Genomic DNA, 22,108 nt, shown 5'->3' with positions numbered 1-22,108 from the left:
AAAAAAAAAAAAAAAAGCTCATACTGGGCAGCTTCTTGTGAAAAAACAATTAGGTTTGAACACCTGATTGGTCATCGATTGGTCCTGGCCAATCGATGAGCCAGATTTTCCTTTTCCTAATGTTTTTTTTTCTTCCTGGGCAGTGGTTGTTTTGGGCAATACCGCCCCCAAACGAGCAGCTGTTGTAACTGTGTGACGTTGTCCAGATGGTTTGGTCTGCTTTAAAAAGTGCAGTGTGAAAGTGAATCGAACCAAATTAAAGTGTATAATTGTTATACCCTGGAAATCCAGAGTTCTCGCTAGAGCACAATTTGAATTTGCTCAGCAAGTCACTCTGGCAATCAGTAATGATGCTCATTACCTATGCCCTTGAAGCCGAGCTGCACCAATCACATTGGTGTATCTGATATAGGCGGGCCAGAAGCTGCACCAATCACATTGGTGTATCTGATATAGGCGGGCCAGAGGCGAGCTAAACAGATGACGAAAGCGCTGCAACGACAAGGTCCGGAATCAGTCAGTAAACATTGCAAGATGGCTACGGATGAACACCAGTTGTTTGAAACGGCTTTGGCCGCTACAATGAATGAGTTAGACTTGGCTTTTTCACTAAAAGAGGAACAGAAGACAGCGCTCGAATCTTTCCTTTGCAAGAAGGACGTTTTTGCTGTTTTGCCGACCGGATACGGCAAGAGTCTAATCTACCAGTTAGCTCCGCTGGTAGCTAAGCTCTGGATACGTCACCCCGTGTATTGTTCTGATTGGTCGCAGTGTTATCCAATTGCATGAAGTGATATTTTCAAATGCATGCTTGGTGCCGCCCCTCGAGTTGGGCCATTTGCATTACTCATAGCCAGACCCTAAATCTTTCTAGATTTGGGTCTGGATTTCCACTCTATAATTGTTAGGCATTTCCCGCCCAATCGAACCGAGTCCCCCGGACTATCCTGGTGTGAATGCACACTAAGAGTGAATTGTATCTTCTTAAGTTTGACAAAAAACACCAGGTCTTGAAGCCAGGCAGAGGATGATGGGAGGTTAGGAGAATTCCATTCTCGAAAAATTCTGCGACAAGCTAATAGAGACGCATACGTCACTATATCGGCTTGTCCGCAGGTCAGAGTAGTAAGGTTCTCTGGAACCCCAAACACTGGTATGAGAGTGCAGGGTTGCAAATTCTTTTTTTTAAATTTTGGACAAGGTTCCAAAAATGCAGGCCCAGAAGCTCTTTAGTGTGGGACAAAGAAAGAGCAATGTGCATTTCTTTAATGGAGACAAGAAGGAAGCGAGATATTTTACTACCTACCTACTTCCATCATCAGTTCTTTGAAAATTATTTATTTTTTCTTACGGCAAGCGAGTTGCTAGCCCAACATGGCCTTTTACTTGCCCAGGGCAATTGGGTAACCCCCAGTTGTAATTATTGTAATATCACTGTGTAAATATTTTGTGAAAGCAACAATAGTCAACCCTATAATATCACTGCAATATTGATATTGAGGTAATGGTCAAAAATATCATATATGTATTTGATTTTCTTCATATCACCCAGCCTTAATTCAAGGAAATCACAACATTTTTGTAGGTTAATTAATCATAATATCAGTTGTCTTTCCTGTTACAACTTCCAAGAAAAGCAAAATCACTAAGTCATAATAAAGCTCAAATTAACCAAATTGAAAAACAGTAGCAGTGCAGTTCAACTGCTCCTCAGATGCCCCTAAGACCCCCTTTTTAAAGCTTTAATGACTGGACTACATGCAGTGTTTGCAGCCTGCCGGAGCATCTGCCCTCAGAGGTCAACACATCAAGTGTAACTGTTGGTAATGGTGTGAACCAGGTGACTGGAGACATTAGATATGCATTGAGGTCCCTCCTCCCTTTAACCTCCCATGCCTGGCGGAGAAAGGAGGGTTTTAGCGAGGAAGTACAGGCAGGAGGTGAAGCCTGGTTGCTAATGCTTTTTTGCCCGCTCAAATCCCCTTCAATGTAATTGTGGGTCTGCACAAAGTCAGGGATGAGAGCGAGGCAAGCTGATCGCTGTAGCAAAATCAATAGTTCATACCTCTCTGAGATTGAGTTTTTAGGAAAGGAGAAGCACCATGACCAAGGGCAGAATATGAAATCGCTCCCACAGAGGCCCAACACGCGCTGTGCAATCGATCCCCGGTCCCTGTACCAATTATAGATTTAAGGTTTGTCTGTGGCTTACTGCAGTCCTCAAAGACCAAAGCTTTGGAAATAGACATTGTGTTCACTGACACTTCGACAAGGGTTGCAATTTTTTCATCCCCCTTGGAAATTGCCGTCTGAAATGCCTCCATACCTCCAGTCTTTAATTTAGAGCAGAGATTGATTCTCCTTTTTTTTCGGTGGGGGGAGTGAAATGTCAGGAAAAAAGCATTGTGATCTTAACTGCCACCTCATATATCATATCTCCACACATTCACACATTTTAATTATATGGATTTTTGTTTTTGGACCTACATATCTAACTCTGTTATTGTGGTAACAAATACCACCTCGACTGTGATGAACAGCTTGTAGATTGTTTCCTCTCCTCTACCATCTTTTAAATTTTGAATTGATTTTTGTTAAATAGTTTTGCCGTCTGCTGTTTGATGGATTTTGATCGCAGACCGTAACATTTTAAAAAGCCTTGCTCAGATTATTGGGATAATCAATGTGTATTGGTGATAAGTGTATGGATTGTCTGGTGAAGGTTCAGCTGACAACTAGAATTAATCACGCTGCCTTTGACCTGTGCTGGTGTTTTGTTTTTGGAAACTCGAGAGTTTAGTAGAGTAGAGTAGAGTAAAACTTTAAGTTGTAATCTTTAACATTTTATTCTGGTTGATTTGGTCACTTTTGAGTTGGAGATGTGCAGCATGTTGCTGCGCCTCTTCATCTGACAGCTCACAATGGCTGCTCCTTTGTGCAAAAATTAAGGCTGATAAGCTGTCAGGAAAACAACAAACAGGAAGTGACAATTGTCTTTAAAGCAGCATTCTTGATAAACAATTGCAGTCAGGTTTTCTGGGTCACAGACTTGGCTATCTAGCTTTGAAGTTTGCTGATGTTTACTGTGACGTTGCTGAAGTTGACAATGTTTACAACTCAGGTATTTAGAAATGGAGCTGTTTCAATGTCCATAAATGTGGGACTTTAATTAAGTAAAAATGCTTGATTTTGAGGCTGTATGGAGTCAGAGTTGTCCTTTAATTGAAATTTATACGTCAAGATTTTTCTCCAGCAACCCAAAATCAAAGAGTAAAATAATTTCTCTTGCACTTTAGTGGGATTTCTTAATTTATAAGGGACACATCTAACATTTTTATTGTTCCTAATCCAATTATGTAATTTCCATATATGCGTTTTGTAAATTCTCTGTGTTGACAACTTATTTTGAAAAGCAGATGTGGTCACATATCCTGAGCCGTTTCAGTGCATTTAAGAGGTCAGAATATGGGGCACTCCAATTCTAGCGGCAGCTGGTTTGACCACGCAGATAGTAATTAGGTGGAATTTATACTTACCTACGCCGTAGGCTCTGTGTCGACGTAGAGTCTGTGCAGTAGCCTGAAGTGCACCTCCCCAGAAATGTAATTACACGTTGTGGCGACGTATACCTCTTTCTATCTTTTGAAGTTGTAACCATTTCCCTCAGTAGAAACAAAGCTTTTATTTACTTTAATTTCACAGATAAGAAACAATAAATGGTGAAGACAGTAAAGCCTCCACAAGAACAGCATTTTAAGTCTTGTGTGTGATTTAACCTTCAGGGATTTATCCTGGCTTCATATGAGCAGAGGGAATCTCTGCTTGCTGCTAGGCTAATTAATACAATCAAATTTCTAATAAAAATTTTTGTTTACTTATCTAAATAAAATGTAAATACTTGGAATGGCTGTTGCAGAAAAAGTGACTACCATGAGTAGAAGCAAAATTTAGTTTTCTGAGAATCTTAAGGATTGTAACTTTACAATCTGTAGCTGATATGTGTTCAGCTGTTTCTCTATGAATGGACTACCTGTCCTATAATCTGTTTAGTTCACATCTCAATGGGGTAGTTCAGGAGGAAACTGTTGTGTGCAGGGACCTTTTCAATTCAGCATGTGTCTTCATACCTGTCCCAGAATCTGTATTTGATTTCTCTCTCATACCTCTGTTTGATTTTCTTTTGTCTCCATCTAACCACTTTTTGTGGCAATTTATCTCTTCGAATGGCTCCACAGACGGTGGCCCATCTTTCATTCGCCACCTGTTTTTCCATTTGGCTTCTCTCTCACTTTACTTTTCATTTTCTTTCCCTCTACCCCCTTCCTTTATCTTCGTCTCAGTCCGTCTGACCAGTCGCCACTGTTGAAGAATCAAGAAGATTGGTTGGTTCTCCATTCATTGGATTTTTCAAAGACAGCCTTGAAACTAGGCTGAACAAAGCTTCCTGTGTGGACTGGTTTGTGTTCATCCAACGTAGTAATGTAATGGGAGCAGTGGTAACACAACTGCATCTCTCTCTGTCTCTCTTTAGGTCTCATTGTATCATACGGATTACTGTTATTTTATTATGTTGATCTGTACTGTACGACATCTATTGCACGTCTGTCCGTCCTGGAAGAGGGATTCCTCCTCAGTTGCTCTGCCTTAGGTTTCTACCATTTTTTCCCCCCAGTTAAAGATTGTTTTTTCTGCCTTAGGTTTCTACCATTTTTTCCCCCCAGTTAAAGATTGTTTTTTTGTTTGGGGGGGGGGGGTTCCTTATCCGCTGTGAGGGTCCAAAGGACGGAGGGATGTTGTATGCTGTAAAGCCCTGTGAGGCAAATTGTTATTTGTGATATTGGGCTTTATAAATAAAATTGACTGAGTGATTGAACAAATCAGTCCTTTGAGGTCACATTAAACTAAATATCTCGAGTCCTTTCAACACAGATTGGTTGTTCACAATGTGGCATTATCGGGAAAGCAATAGTGTGTCCTCTGACATGTTGAACGTGAGTTTATTGCATCCGTTCGTCCTGAAGGCGTCTTGGAGAAGATCTCTGTTTGTCCCAGCATGTTTTCGATAGTCCATGGGAAGATGTTAGTTTCGAGTCCTGCTTTTTAGCCTGCACAACATTGATGTGACACAACAGAAAAACATCAGCCACTGCCATCGGTAATTGTAATCTCACTTGCTGAGATAATACGTGAATCCATATTACACTCATACTTTTTCCAGTATGAACCCCTTTTGCCTCGAGAACAAGCTTTTTCCTCCTCCACTGAACTCCACTTTGGCTGTGACTTAGTCATATCTTTAAGTTCCAGCAGAGTGTTTAGCAGAGTATTCATGCTATGAACATCCTGTCCCATCTATAAAGATGTTCTGATGAGTAGAGAGATGGAGAGTGTGCAGGCAATTATTCCACACTGTTACCGTTTAGATAATATTGTTGAAGAATTTAGAAATGTTCCAGTTTCATACTACATAAAGATACTATACAGCATGTATCCACATTTATCATTTTACATCTATTAAAGGTGACACATTGCATCATGGGATTGTTACCAGAATTGAGAGTACGTCCAATTTTTCTTTCCACTGGGTGGTTGTGGCTCAGGAGGTACAGCGGGTCATCCCCAGCTCCTCCAGTCTGCATGTCAAAGTATCCGTCGGCAAGATAATGAAACCCAAAATGCTCCCGGTGGCTGTGCCATCAGTGTGTGAGTACCTGTGAATGTTTAACTGATGAGCAAGGGGCACCTTGTATGGTAGCCTCCACCATCAGTGTATGAATGCATGTGTGAGGGGGTGAATGTGACATTAGGCTTGGGCGGTATCTAATTTTTCATACCTTCATACTTCCTGAAATTTCAGTCTATGATGGACAGTTTGGGCCTGTCCCAATACCCACACTTCCCCTAGAAATACCAACCTACACTTAGTTGTGTGCGTTCACGTTTAGGCGAGTGGTGTCCCAAAACAGAATTGAGGTAGTGGAAGTGGTCTCCAACACTTAAAACCCACCCTAGATTCCAAGGGAGCCCCGACCCACACTTAAAACGAAGTGGAAGATGACATTTCCCAGAACACTTTGCGAAATCAGCAACTTTGGCAAGTTTTGGAAAACAATTTGTTACTGTACGATCGGAATGTAGGCTATACAAACAACAGATGGTTGGGCTAGCATAAACTCATCAGCAACTCGGTTGAACACAGCGTCAAAATATTTATTAAACAAATCGACTTACCCAAACAAAATCAATCAGAACTAGAAGATGTCATAGGCGCCTCCTGTTTTCAGCATTTCTTCGCTGTTGATTCATCAGACGGAGAAGAATAAACATAGCACACACCACAACATAAGCACTGGAGCCGGAATTTTCATTGCGTCGCTTTACTATGCGTGACGTATGCCTGCACGTCGACCACGCCGATTTGCGTGAAGTAGTGTCCCATTTCTTAGGGAAAGATCTCTACCCTAATATTTCTCACTTCCCTCATCAAGGGTTATCTTGCAAACGAGGACACTCAATACCAAGTGGAAATGGGACAGGCCCTTAGAGTGAGCAGCGCTAACCAACCCAGCTGACAAGTTTGTTACTTGTGCAAGCTCTCTTAGCTTTTTCAAACTAATAAATACAAAAAAGGACTCACAAAATGTTTAGAAAAGTAATATTCTCACATCTATTTTCCGTATTAAACAGTGAAACACAACTGTACACCTTTTTAAATTCTCGTTTCTTTCAGTTACGGAACTGAGACTGGCTTAACTGCCTCATTAACTCACACTTCATATTCATATTCAGATGCAACAGAAACAAACAACAAGGTTCCAAGGCGCGCATACGCTGCTCACGAAGGCAGCATGACTCAGGCGTTATCCCTCCACCACTTGATGTTGCAGCGACTTTTAGCTCAGCTGCCTGATCTATTAGTAGATATTGGAGACTGACCTCTGGTGGCGCTTGCTGTGCACTACTTACAATAAGTATTTAATGACGATATTGAGAATCATATCGATGGGACTTCTGTATACCCTGGTATACCCTAATATCATGATACTGCCCAAGCCTTTGTGACAAGAAGTGTTTAAGTGCTTTGAGTTGTCGGTGGTCCCCTAAACACCCTGAGAATACTGAGGCCATTTGTAATGTTATAAACGCATACAGTATTTAATTACACAGTTAAATGAAACTTTATTTAAAGGATCTGCGGAGGCTGTAAGTCTGTGGTAGAACTGAACTGGAACTAAAAACTGTTTAAGTCTGTCGTAAAGTGTTTTTCAGCTCGCAGTCTGTTCAGATGCTACAATTCACACACAGCCTCTAAGCAGCGTCGCTGTCAATGTATCACCTTCATTCAGTGTAATCATCAGGAGCAGAGAGCTCGGCTCCCAGCCGTCACAATCTGTTACGCTGCACTCTGACCCAAATTGAATTTATGGATGAAGACATTGAAGGCTCTGGGTGTGAGAGGAAGGTAGAGACGGATGAAGGGTTAGAGGAACGGTGAAATAGAAAAGAAGTGGTGAAACAGAAAAAAAAAGATATTGAACAGTGGAAAAAGAATTGGCCACAGATTAACAGTATGAGGAGCCAGACAGAAACGGACTGGTATTATACAGGAGTGAAAAACACCGATCTTGCAGTGAGATAAGAAAGGCTAATCTGGAAGTGTTTGTTCATGCTGCTCCGTCATTTCTCATGTTTAGTCATTTGAATTTCCGCTCTTACTTTCTCTGAATTACTAGATATTTTCATCTCTATTATTTGTATGTATATGTATTTTTAAAGTGTAACCCAAAAATCCCATGAAGAGACCAGAACTAATAATTTGTTGATTTATCTCTCAATACCTTACAAAGGTCCTAGCTTGTTTTTGGTGCTCAACAGGTCACAAATCTAGTTTTAATTTTTTTTAAAAAGGGATACATTTTTATATTAGATGGATGTTATAGTTTTTAAATAAACTTAACTCAAACATGAGAAGTAGTGCATTTAGTGGAGGCTGTTATCAGTGATGTATTAAGGCCTTACCCACACGTAGACGTTTTTGTGTGTTTCAGCCATTCGTCCACACGCTTGGCTTGTAACGTCAGAGTGTGCACTGTTAACTCCTTTATTAGGCATCACAAATGATGCAACATTTTGTGCAGTGGTGGACGTGGCCCAAATAGTGCTGGGTCTAACCTCACTAACAGGACTTTTTACGTGATTACACATAAGTGTACAGTTACTCTTCCACTACAGAGGTCACGGCTCCAGGAAGCCTTCTGGTAATAACTTTTTCAGGCTTCAGATTGGCCAACATCTGCATCTTCTTCTTTGCCTGGCTTTAGGGTTGGGATTATGTGCTGCCTGTTGGTTTTGCATGATCTTGATAGTGCTTCAATTGTGTTTTTGCATTTTTATTTGGACAGATATTTGTTTGAAGTGCTTGTGTGGACAGGTTTTTTTTTGTTTTGTTTAAAGGAAGGAGGAAAAACATCTGTGCAAGTCTGGACTGTGCCTAATGCACTGCAATCTTAACTTTACCTTTATTTACCTAAATTCTTGGCTTCCTGTTGTTACATCGCCTATTCTTGCTTTTGCTTTGTCTGCCAAAGTACTTTGTAAACTCAGATTCCTCAGAGAATATTCAAACTAGCAGGACAGCGCATGTCGTAATGGCTCCTAAATATTGCAGCCAATGCAACAGTATGGCTTGGTGATGTGTTTAAAGTAATTTTTTGGACATCAATAGAGGTTTATAGCACGGAGCAGCAAGATACATCAGTTTTGGCACACAGGCAGTGTGTTGTCTTCGTGACTTATAGAGAAATACAGAATATATTCATATATCACCAGTTTGTCCTTTTAATGTATAGATTTCACATTTGTGTGAGATCTGAGAGTTCTAGTAGACTGAAATGTCAGAATACTTCAATCATTGTGATTTTAACGTTGTTTTGTTGCTCTGTGTTGTTCAGTGCAGTTTGTTGTTGCCACTTATAAATAGCTAAAATACTGTAGGCTGTGTACTGTTGTTGTTTTCAAGGTTTATTTTTATTGATTCCATCATACCATCTCTAAGAGAAAAGTCAAGAGTTTTACAGTGCAGTGAATATTTCGTGGCATTAAATGGTCAAGGAGAGCCAGGCGTCAGGGCTGGATAACCTTAACAGTACACACACAAACACACACATGCTGTTTAAGTTTGTTAGTTTGAAGGAGAAAAGTGTGTATCACAGGTCTGCATAGCTTTCCTGTGAGTGTGTGACTTGAAGGTAATTTGTGAACCTTGGTTTTGGCCAGTGGCTCCAACCCCCACTGCTGTCCCGGAGGCAGCTTGTTTATTTACAGTTCATTTTTGAGACTTAATTGCAATTGCAGCGGCTATTGATCTCAGAACAGGCATGGGCCATCGATCTCCCGCTGTCCCCCAATGGGTCAGGGACAATTCATCTAGCCACAACACCACAGACCTCAGTAGCAGGCAGTGTGGCTGCATGAATTAAATGATATTGAATCTTAACTGGATTAATGAAAGGTACAGTGCTTGTGTGTTGCATCCCAATGAGCTGTTCTGAAAATGGTTTTCTGTGATTGCCTGCCTCTCTGTTAGAAAAATGTCTTTCAGGCTAAACAGGAGTTTCAAGGAGATGGGACTTAAATTCTGGTCTGATCAACTAATCACACTCACATTGTCTCTTTCTAGGGGGCAAACTGCTTCCATCTGGCATGTACTGATGCAGATGGACGTCAGGACTGAACACTGACAAGTGGAAGTGACGGATCCCTTCTCCTCACCCTCTTGCCCCCGACACCTTCTGTCACGCTGGCAATGTCAAGAGTCCCGAGTCCCCCTCCCCCTGCGGAAATGTCCAGCGGGCCTGTGGCCGAGAGCTGGTGTTACACACAGGTAAACCAGTGACAGTGTTACATTTAATCTCAAATAAATCAAATAGTCTGAGCTTCACTGAATGTCTTTTCGTTTGTCAGATCAAAGTGGTGAAGTTCTCTTACATGTGGACCATCAACAACTTCAGCTTCTGTCGTGAGGAGATGGGTGAGGTCATCAAGAGCTCCACCTTCTCTTCTGGGGCCAATGACAAGCTGAAATGGTGGGTGGGCAAGAGAGCTGCTCTGTTTCATCATATTCTGATATCCAGTATTTATAGTCTTACTGTAGTGTCCAACAAGTGGACTGTTGAGGCAAATGTTATTACAGGCATTCTGTCCTTCGAAAATAAAAACTCAACAGCAATGTCTCTTCCCAGAAATCATGACCCGGTTACTCAAAATAATCCACAGACCTTGTTGTGAGCAGTTTCATGAAGGAACTATTTTCTCTCTGCTGAACTACACCCATCAACCGCATCACCACACTGGAGGAAGCGCGCTTTGACTCATTGATGACAGGCTGGTGCTTGTGAAGTTGTGAGATGCAAAAATGAATGGTGTCCTCCTCGGCTCGGCTGTAATGTTAGCTAGTTCACGTTTCCTTATTTGTGGTGATACAGTTGGCGAGTGTTGTTCAGTAGAAAGAAAATAGTTCCTACATGAAACTGCTCACAACAAGATCTGTGGATTGTCTTGAGTAACCAGGTCATGATTCTGGAAAGAGACATTGTCGTTGAGTTTTCTAATGTATGTTTTGGTGTTTTGAGCACCACAAGCTGAGTGCCATCTAGTTCCATTATATTGGAGAGAAGGCAGACATCTACGGCTGATATCTCCATCACTCTGCAACTCACACCAAAACAATCTAGATTGACAAATAGCACTACAGGTAAGAGGAAAAATTTGTATTTTTCAGGGTTCCAGCAGTCTTGGAAAACCTGGAAAAGTCATGGAATTTCACAATTGGGTTTTCCAGGCCTGGAAAAGTCATGGAATTAGTAAAAATCATTAAAAGTTTTGGAAAAGTCATGTAGTGTAACATAACTGCAAATTTATTTTCTATAGCTGTCGATGTAGCATAGCCCTCATATGTATCAATGTGTGACGCTTTGTTTACCCACGTACAGCATTCTTCCTCTCCCTTCATGTATGTCAGCTACCTGAAATCTTACTATATAATGATGAAAACTCTGTCTGTGTGTCTGTTCCACGTTTTTCTCCTCACCAACTTGGTCAATCCAGGTGAAATTTGGCACAGTGGTAGAGGGTCATGGGAGGATGCGAATGAAGCAATATTACATCAATTGGCCAAAGGGGGGCGCTATAGCGACCCATTGAAATTGCAAACTTTGAATGGGCATATCTCATGCCCCGTATGTCGTAGAGACACAAAACTTTGCACAGAGATGCCTCTCCTCATGAGGAATTTGCCTCAAGAACCCATAACTTCCTGTTATATAGATTTTCCGCCATTTTTAATTTTTTGAAAAACACTTAAAATCAATCTCTTCCTAGGAAGTTTAGTTTGGGTGTGTAACTTGTGCACGTCATGGCAGATCAGAATAATCCAGTCAGGACTGATTTACACCAGTAATAATGAGTTAATACATTACTACCTTTTTATCTCTTTTACACAAGCTCTTAATTATTGCATCCTCCATCATCGCCAGGTGTTTGCGAGTGAATCCTAAGGGCCTGGATGAAGAGAGCAAAGACTACCTGTCTCTCTACCTGCTGCTGGTCAGCTGTCCGAAGGCAGAGGTTCGCGCCAAGTTCAAATTCTCCATCCTCAATGCCAAGGGAGAGGAGACCAAAGCCATGGGTGAGTCAGCTGGGTAGCGTCATCTCTCAATCTATCTCAACCCAAACAGCAGAGGCAGGTGGTTGCCAGCCATAGAGCTTTGGTTCTGCTTGAGGTTTCTGCTTGTTTAAAGGAAGTGTTTCTTTGCCACTGTTGAACAGTAGAGGAAAATAATAAGTGCTTGCTGTTGGCAGGAATTCATTTGAATGGTGGGGTCTCTGTAAGTTAGAAGAGTCTGGTCGAGACCTGCTCTGTATGAAGTGTCGTTAGATAACTTGTAATGATTTGCGCTGTTTAAATAAAAAATGACTTGAACTTTTAACTGCAGCAGAGGCCATAAAAGAGTCATATTCTAGATGTAATATCCCTCTGTGGAGATCACAGTTTTAGGCTTGTACTTTTTTTTTTTTTTTTTTTTAGAAAAATGACACCTTTCCTTTGACTTACCTTTTTGTGACTTCTCTGTGTCCCCGGCTGTCTGCAGAAAGCCAGAGGGCCTATCGCTTTGTCCAGGGGAAAGACTGGGGCTTTAAAAAGTTCATCCGGAGAGATTTCCTCCTAGATGAGGCCAACGGTCTCCTACCTGATGACAAGCTCACGCTCTTCTGTGAGGTACACTGCCCAGTCCCTGTGTTTATACCTTGTCTCTTTACAAAGCATTATGGAGTATTTCATGTAATGTCTCTCCGTCAGGTGAGTGTGGTGCAGGACTCGGTCAACATATCTGGGCAGAACACCATGAACATGGTAAAGGTGCCTGACTGTCGGCTAGCAGATGAGCTGGGGGGCCTGTGGGAGAACTCGCGCTTCACGGACTGTTCCCTGTGTGTGGCTGGGCAGGAGTTTCAGGCCCATAAAGCCATCCTGGCAGGTACAGACATGAGCCACACACACTTCATGTATTTTCTTTGTTCTGTTTTTTGTTCCTGCTGTTTAAAAAATGTAATATAATTAGTTTTCCCTCTTGCTGTTTCTTGATCACACACTTAGACATTAACATTTTGGCTGTTGGCCTAACATCTCTCTGTATCCCTGTTTTCAGCACGTTCCCCCGTATTCAGCGCCATGTTTGAGCACGAGATGGAGGAAAGCAAAAAGGTGAGCCCACGGTCCCAATGCTTTTTTTTATTCCGTGAAATAAATTTGTTTTGTTCCTCAGGTGCTCATCTGCTCAGACTTTCCCTGCTGTGTTGAGGACTTAAAGTGAGTGAAGGATTGTGCGCTGTCAGACAGCTGCAGCACAGAGCTGTTTGGTGAAACTGAATGATAGCGCACCTGAAATGAAATTGTCCTGCCGTACTTGGGGGTCAGGATTCATCCTTCACTGACAAAGCCGCAGAAGCAGAGAATTGCTTTTTTTCATCTGTGCACATGTGACTGTAAGAAATGAAACAGCAGGAGAAGCTGCCCAGATGTGGTTTTTTTTTTTTGTTCAAAGCAAGGCCATTTTAGATTTTGTGTTGCCAACTTTTCTAAAGATTACACCGTTCCACCCAGTCATCAACATATTTCAAATGTAGAGTTTATTTTGTGTGAAAAGTAACAACAGATTGTACCTTTTATTGTCATGTACACAACAATTACAATGAAGCAGTCATAGACAGTGAAATGTTGAGATCTCAGGCTTCGTCCAAATGTGCTCTTACTGATTAGATATACATTATAAACATGGAACAAAATCTAATTAGAATCTAAGACATCCATTACACTGAATATAATTATAAGTAAAACAGTGTTGTAGCCGATTAGTAGTTTATTAATGTTGTGTGTACATACAGATTGAGAACAGAACACCATGTCCACCATTTATCACATTTAATCACTTGTTGAAATACCATGAAAGTCATAAATTCTAAATGTGTTAAAGGATAGTTTAGATTTTTTTAGTGGGGTTCTATGGGGTACTTTTCCATTCATTCATTCATTCATTCATTCATTCATTCATTTTCTGTAACAGCTTATCCTGTTTGGGGTCGCAGGGCTGCTGGAGCCTATCCCAGCTGACACTGGGTGAGAGGTGGGGTGCACCCTGAACAGGTCACCAGACTATCACAGGGCTGATACATAGAGACAGACAACAATTCACACTCACATTCTCACCTACGGGCAATTTAGAGTCACAGATAAATCTCGCCTGCATGTCTTTGGACTGTGGGAGGAAGCCGGAATCCCCACAGTCAGTGTATTACATGCAGTAGATGTCAGTCGCCACACCTCCACCTTAGAGAAGCAGGCTGGAGTCTGACATGGAAGCTAAACAGTGTACTGCTGTGGACGGGGCCAAAAGCAAATAATATTTTAGCCTCCTAAAAAAATCAATATCAGTTTAAGTTTATGCTTATTTAGAATATTTTCACTGCTTTACCTTGCAGTCAGACAGCTCTTTCTGTCAGGGAAATGAAGCAGTTATCTGTGCTCCAGACACCTTTGACAAAAACAGTAATTTTACCCTCACAGAACCGGAGCAATATTGGACTACTGCAGCTTCTTTTAATGTGTGACTTTGGTGTTCTGAAAGGGTTAGCTTGGATTCATCAAAGTCACACAATAACAAACAATCTGACTGATCAAAGCAGTGGTAGACGGTAGACGGGCAACCTCTGTGTTCTGTGAGGTAAAATTACTGTTTTGTTCAAAGGAGTCTGACTTTGAAGAGAGCATAGATGGGTATTAACGGATTCAGTTCCCTGTGAGAGAGGGCTGTCTGACAGCAAGGTTAAGGCCATGAAAATACTGTAAATATAGGTTACATTTAAACTAGTCTGAGTTGGCGGAAGTTCGCTGCATAGATCAGCCTCTCATTGGGCGGAACAAGCCACCCGCTGAAGTCCCGCCCTACCACCTCCGGTTGTGTAGCAGTTTTCAAGTGCACCGTTGCTGTGGCACCGCCAAGAACGATTGTGATTGGTTGAAAGAAATAAAAAAAAGCCGGGGCGTTTTTTTCTCCAATCTTAAAGTGAGAGTCGGCGCAGCCAGACCTTTCTTTTCTTGAGAAAGGTCTGGTGAACGAGACTACACTTAAACTGATGTTGATGTTTTAGGTGTGACTTTTTTAAGATGGCTGAAATTTGCTTTGCTGCTACCCCCTTCCACAGCAGTACATTACTGAGCCTCCATGTCAGTACTTCAGCCTGCTTCTCCAAACTGGGGGAGCGCCAACTGCTATCCTCTGTAGGTCATACACTGACTATGGATAAGGACAGCATACAACCCCACTTCAGATTATTCGAGCTATCTCTTTAACTCTAGAGAACTTAATTCAGAACCACAAGAATTAATAGGAACTCCTGTTTTATCATAATCCAGTTGTTGCAGCATTATTCAGCACAAATATTGCATATGTTTTAAAAGCAGAAGAATTCATCAAGTAGTTTAACTTTCTTCTTCATCACATCATTCACACTGAAGGTCGGTCATGTTGCTATGAGTTCTCTGTCAGTCTCTCACACCTACTGTAGAAAAAGAAAAAAAATTCTTAAGCAAGTGAAACTACCTAGCATGATGAACCGTAAAGAATGAATGAATAGACTGTAGAGATTTACAGGCCCATAGATAATGAAATGTACTTTCTCACATTCACTAATATAAAACTGCATATGGTACTGAAACATTTTAAGCCATCTTAAGTTATTTACTCATTTCTGAATATCAGCAATATAAATAATCAATTTATTTGTCACATGAAATTATAAAAATATATAATATATATATTTATGAAATAAAATTTCAGTCAAGTGTAAAACCGTCAGTTCCTTCAATTTGTGCATTAAAAGAAAGACTATAATAGTGATGATATGGCATCATTAAAAAACCTGATTAGATAGTTGGCAGGTATCATAGATATTGTAGTTGAAAGTCACGTCATGGTGAAATGTTTGAATCTAACCCTCTTACTCCTCGTCTGTTTCTGCCAGAACCGCGTGGAGATCAACGATGTGGAGCCGGAGGTTTTCAAAGAGATGATGTGCTTCATTTACACTGACAAGGCTCCCAACCTGGACAAGATGGCTGATGACTTACTGGCAGCAGCTGACAAGGTAATATCACAGTACAACCAGCAGTGGTTCTGAAACCAAGACTGAAACCAAGACCGAAACCGAGACACAAATGTCCATGATCGGAATGTTGCAGTTCCTTCTTTCACAACTGCTGCAGGTACAGCCTGTTGAGCTGTTATTATGTTAAAAGACAGAGCTCTCAGCATGGCTGCCAACAATTAATTTACGACTGCATCACCTGAATATGTCCATCAGCTAAACAAGACAAAAACAGACTGGAAGGCGAGTCCTTCTCCCTGCAGTGTCCAGGCAGCCTCCCACTGCGGATTTGGACTGTGCCAGAGTAATAACTAATGCCACAGAGTGCAAATCGCTGCGTATACTGTATTTAATTGAATTAAAAACTTAACTTAAAGCGAATGGTAAAAGTGTTTGAAACCAACTGACAATGTACCTTCTAGGGTGCCTTTTAGTCAGTTCATTCTACCTGCCCTCTTTACAGGACAGCTGCAGTTCAGGAGTTATCAGCAGGGAATCGTTTTGTGATGGAGCATTACTGACATCTGTGTTATTTAGCACTTTCGGTATGGTGAAGTCACAGTGAAATTTAAGGTGTGTTGACTGATTCACGTCGTCAACTCATGCACTGAGTAACATTACAAGTAAACATTCCACCTTAAAAGTTGCCGGCAGTCGGTCCAGTGAGGCAGCAACACATCCTTTCATTTTATAGTTACAGTTTACTAATTAAACTCTCCACGGTATGAACAGTGGTTACATGAGCCTCAAAACCAGCCACAACTCAGCCCTGAGCAGAGTGACTGTCCGCCACTGACCAATCAACAGACTGCAGTGTTCACAGCTCCACCTTTTAGTACCAGATCTGTGTGCTAGGTACCCCAACAGAGGGGGACCAAAAATGGGGACAGTACGGAACGGTTCCATTGGTACCATCCACAACTTTTCACAATGGAAACAGGAAAAAAGTGCACCGAACTGAACTGAACCATACTGCTCAGTGGAAACGGGGCTTAATACTGTGCACAGCACCATAAGTTGCTGCAGCTGTTAATATTGCCGTCTTGGCTGTATTTAATATGATGAGAGTTGCATAATATTTTGTTGGCAGCATGCATGGTGAGCTTTGAGATATTCCCTCAGGTAAAGGTAATAAGATGGATTAAGTGCACAGTATCCACTAAGCCAATTAACTCAGAGAGCCATCAGGATTTTAAGAAACAGTTTGATGATTTCACACTGATCTCACTCTCTGACACCAAGTGGGAGACTGACTTTGACACACAGTTTCATACTGGACGGCCACAGATGTTTCACTGTCATTTTAAACGCTGAAATGATATTTGCAAATATCATCTAACTTGTCACAGCGACCCACATGAATACTGATGAAGACAGACAGTGTACTCACCATGTGTGCCCTCTCTTTCAGTATGCTCTGGAGAGACTGAAGGTCATGTGCGAGGACGCGCTGTGCACGAGTCTGTCCGTGGAAAACGCTGCTGAGATCCTCATCCTGGCTGACCTGCACAGCGCCGACCAGCTCAAAACACAGGCTGTCGATTTCATCAACTAGTAAGTTCACACGTCATCACTTATAATTAGGTCTCCAGCACCTTTTATACAGACTCCCAGATCTTCAAGAGTCCGCTGAACATTTTGTCTCTGTTGTTGTGTCCGTCTGTTACATCTCCTCTTTCTCTTGGCATCATTACTGGTGGTACCAGGACTCAGTCTCACCCTCTCGCCTCATCTCTGGGTGTCACAGTTAATAATTTAATTTCACATGTCCCCTCATGGAGTGGTCTGTATGACAGTATTAAACCCCGCCGAAGCTTTCAGAAGGATTGGGGCAGCCTGACTCCTCACCAGGTCTGCCGTCACCTCATCTTTTGACTCAGATGAATGTGTGATAATAAGTCTGAACATGTTCAGCTCATATCTGTCCCCTCAGATTATTCCCCTCTTTTAACTACACACCATTTATCACTTATATTTATAAAGCTGAAGCAGTCAATTTATTGATTAATTGACTGGCATAAAAAACTAGCATAATTTATTATAATGTATGAATCATTTAAGTAAGTTTTCAAGCTAAGATGCCAAACATTCTGTAGTATGTGTTTTAGTCGGATTTGTGGCTTTTCTTTGTCTTATATTCGTGAGTTCAACATGGTGGTCAAAACCCCCTGAACAGATCCCGGGATAAATCAGGTTTTTTTTTGTTTTTTTTTTACAAAATGTTGATATCAGGTTAAGAAGAAAAAATAGTTCATCCAGACGAGCCAATCAGAGACAATTTCTCTAAGTGCCACTGAAATGGCATTTCAGGGTTGCCTGCAACTAAGAATTTTCCTAGTCCACCAATAGTCGTCATTTAGGGCCATTAGTCGACTAGTCGCCCGCGTGATTACGATATAAATTCAATTATTAAATTATATATTTTGGGCGGGGCAACACAATGGTTTGAGTTGAAGGTGTGAGAAAGAATAGTATCAGTAACATTGTTAACACTGTGCTACATTACAGAGAAATACAAAACCGTTCTAATGACCCTTCATTAATATAGGCCTATATTTTATCTACAAGTTCACGTCACACACTGAGCGAGCCGCCTGTTAATGACGCTGTCGGCAAAGCAGTAATGATTGTGCTAAGTGGCTAATGGCCATGTAGCTACTTCCATGTTTCAGATGATACGTCATGTTTGTTGTCGACCAATGAAGATGAGTTTACATATCACCTTGGGTTCATCCTTCACCTTCTCAAAATGATCCCACACTTTGGATTTCCTGCCCAACATGTTATTAACTAGCCTGTTGTCTGACTGCTGAGCGTGGCCTCTTCCTGTGTCTGTCCTTTCAAAGTAAATTCCCACATGGTCCAGCCATAACGTTTGGTCGACCATTAGGGGCCAGCAGTAAGTTTTCATTTAAAAAGGCACAACTATGGCTATGTTTACGCCTAGCATCCACACTGCGTCAGTGTTTTGGAAACCCTTAAAACAGATTTTGAAAACGTTTGGAAAACTTAAAAAACGTCCTTGACCGCCTTATACTCGTGTTATTTAATGACTATACTGGACAGAATATAAGACAGCCCTGATTTTAGGCCCCCAGAAGCTGCTGCAGGTTAAACTGGGCTAATGAGACACTATTAGGGCGGTAGAAACCCTAGCAACGAACTTAAAGACGCTCGCTAGCCTAGCAGCATTAAGGTTATAAACAACCTGTAATGCAACACTCTGTCGGAGCTGGTGTTCACCGATAGTCTTTCTATTCGAAAAGAGAGTCTGGTCTTGTGTACATGTAATGTGTAGTCCTGTAATATAAGACAACCCCTACTGGTTTCCAGGAAATATTCTGTTATATTCAGGTCCAAATACAGTAATCAAGAAAGCAATTATATCTAAAATTTTACTTGTACAAACCTTTTTCCCTAAACTACTGTTCTCTGTTTCTGTCCTCCAGCCACGCTGCAGAGGTGATGGAGACGGCAGGCTGGAAGTCCATGGTGGCGTCTCATCCACACCTGGTGGCCGAAGCTTACCGCTCCCTGGCTTCAGCCCAGTGCCCTTTCCTCGGCCCCCCACGCAAGCGCCTCAAACAATCCTAACAGCAAGACCTGTACACTCATGCGCGCACACACACATGCATATACATACGAAGACACAGATCCCCCCCTCACACAGGGACAAACTCTCCCCTTGCTGTTACCTACTACACTACCTACAGCCTCCCCCCTGAATCTCCCCCTTCTGCCCCATCCAAACCTGCTGTATTTAGTCTCTTCTAAAGATGGAGGGAAGAAGAAGGAGGAGGAGGAAGAGGAGGTGGAAGAGAGGGGCAGGTGGGCTCGTGAAGTGGATGTTTGTTGTTTACAAAAAACCCACAGCACCCCTCCCCTTTTCTCCTCGGCTCCGGCTTAGTGAGGTCTGACATTGTGCTCTTTTCCGTGTGTGAAAGCTAAATCCCTCGACATCCTGTTAGTTCCTACTTTGGAATCCGTTCGGGAGGAAGGACTGGACACAACAACCCAAAAAGAGCCAACTGTCTGGAAATTTGGAGGCTGAAAGGACAAGTGCAGATAAATTAAGTCTTTAACTGTCTATTTTATCACGAGGCTCTGTCCTGCTCTGTTCGTGGTGTTTGGAGCAGAGCGGTTGGAGAAGCCCCCAAACTAACGGACACATGGGCCTGTAAGGGACTAAAGAAGAAGAAATGGGCCTGTTAGTTACAAACTAGAAGCCACCCCCACCTGAGAAAGACAACCAAGGGCTAGTCAAAAAAGCAGATATGGGACAAAATCATCATTAATTCTCCCAAAGAAAGTTGGGAAAACATTGCACTAAAGTCACAGGTCACCCCTCGTCAACCCTTACCAGCAGTAAAGTAGAAATACTGTAGGCAAGCACACATTGAAGCAAGCTTCATGGACTAATGACCCAGCTGGACCACCAAGAACAAGTACCCTTTAAGAAGATTTATCAGCAAGTGACAGAAACAACACCTGTACTCCCATATAGAACTCTGCTTCATCTGCGTCCGTTTTCATTTTTTAAATAGCCGAGGAAAAAACTGTATAGAGTGGATACAGAAAATAGCAACGCACAACTGGATGTCATTCTTGGGGAAATTGTATTTTGTGTGTCATTGTAGCCCTTGAGAGAAAATAAGATCCAAGGTGTCGACGGACAAACTAACCAGGAGGGAAGAACAATGTCAAGAAATGGTTTAAAGAAACACGAGGGTTCAATCAGGCATGTTAATGTTCTTTTATGACGGATTTCTTATTTGTTTTTTTGTTCCCCTCAGAACTGTCATTTCTATTTTTTTCATAGGAATTTGTACAGACACTAGTGTTTTTGAAGCTGTGTAAACAAAAAAGCATTTTCAACCTTGACATTGAGAAAATAAAATGCAGACAGAGGTTTTCTTTGCAGGCATGAAGACTGAGGGGAAGTGAAACTGAAATGAACACGTTTTAATGTTCAGAACAGACAGAATGTGAAAAAATGCACACCAAGGCAAACCACATGAAATACATTTGAAGTTATCATTTTAACCTGGTGGGAAATGGTAACTGATAGAAGGAACCGTTGTTGTTTCTTTCCTGTAGATATTGCTGGTTATGAGAAGTGACACTTAGTTGTTGCCATTTTTTGTTCCCGAAAGATTAAACCACAACTATTTTGTATTGAATGCAATGCAAACTTTGTCTGGTATTTCTTTATGAATTGTGCGTTTGTTTTTTACTCCACGACATTTATTTGACAGATTTACAGATTAAGATTTTCCATACAAAACATATGTTCATCCCAAACATAACACAAATTGCTATACTTAAACATTAATTGGTGAGTGATAGTAATCCAGTAATATATCAAATACTATAACACATGCAAGCACCACAAAGAAATGCGCGCACACGTATTCTTTTCTCCAGATTTATAAAAATGCATGTACCCCTGCTTCTGTTTTTACCTATCTTATATCTCAGTCATTGTGAATGAGGCACACATCCACAAGCCTTGTTTCCACTCCCACAGGTACCTATGAATGGATGTAGAAATGTCCTTAAACAATCATTTGCATTTTGAAAGTTGAGCCTGCTCCACCACTCATTAGACCTGTCAGTGAGGAGAACAGCAAAGAATGAGTGCAATTGCAACAGCGAACTGGTGAGGTCCTCCAACAGCATGGAATGGTGTCATTACACATCACTAATTCATCAAATGTAGGCTGACCTGTTGAGTTTACCATGACATATTATGCTATGACGTTTTTATGATATTTTTGACGACACACTATACTATGACTTTTTTATGGTATCTTTGATGACATACTATACTATGACTTTTTATGATATTTCTGACGACATACTATACTATGACTTTTTTTATTGTATTTTTGACGACATACTATACTGTGACTTCTTTTTGGTATTTCTGACATATTATACTATGACTTTTTAGGATATTTTTGACGACATACTGTACGATGACTTTTTCATGATATTTCTGATGGCATAAAAAACTGGTTTTTCTATGATATTTTTGATGACATACTATACTATGACTTTTTAATGGTATTTCTGACGACATACTATACTATGACTTTTTTATGGTATTTCTGACGACATACTACGACTTTTTTATAGTATGTCTGACGACATACTATACTATTACTTTTATGGTATTTTTGATGTCATACTATACTATGACTTTTTAATAATATTTTTGACGACATACTATTCTATAACTTTTTTATGGTATTTCTGACGACATACTATACAATGACTTTTTAATAATATTTTTGACGACATACTATTCTATGACTTTTTTATGGTATTTCTGACGACATACTATACAATGACTTTTTTATGGTATTTCTGACGACATATACTACGACTTTTTTATAGTATGTCT

General features: G+C 41.1%; 1 protein-coding gene across 1 annotated transcript in view; it reads left to right on the top strand.

Annotated features, from left to right (window-relative positions):
* Positions 1-20,891, top strand: part of LOC126400035 (speckle-type POZ protein) — a 24,522-nt gene extending 3,631 nt beyond the window's left edge. Inside the window, exons 2-10 of the mRNA XM_050060447.1 lie at positions 9,680-9,883; positions 9,964-10,085; positions 11,535-11,686; positions 12,150-12,277; positions 12,359-12,536; positions 12,708-12,763; positions 15,580-15,702; positions 17,114-17,256; positions 19,152-20,891. Coding sequence (XP_049916404.1) covers positions 9,806-9,883; positions 9,964-10,085; positions 11,535-11,686; positions 12,150-12,277; positions 12,359-12,536; positions 12,708-12,763; positions 15,580-15,702; positions 17,114-17,256; positions 19,152-19,296 — 1,125 coding nt within the window. The 5' untranslated portion in view covers positions 9,680-9,805 and the 3' untranslated portion in view covers positions 19,297-20,891. The remainder of the gene's footprint in view (positions 1-9,679; positions 9,884-9,963; positions 10,086-11,534; positions 11,687-12,149; positions 12,278-12,358; positions 12,537-12,707; positions 12,764-15,579; positions 15,703-17,113; positions 17,257-19,151) is intronic.
* The last annotated feature ends 1,217 nt before the right edge of the window (positions 20,892-22,108 follow it).

This window comes from Epinephelus moara, chromosome 13 (assembly GCF_006386435.1).
Source record: "Epinephelus moara isolate mb chromosome 13, YSFRI_EMoa_1.0, whole genome shotgun sequence".
NCBI lineage: Eukaryota > Metazoa > Chordata > Actinopteri > Perciformes > Serranidae > Epinephelus > Epinephelus moara.
This window is presented reverse-complemented; position numbering and strand designations above follow the sequence as displayed.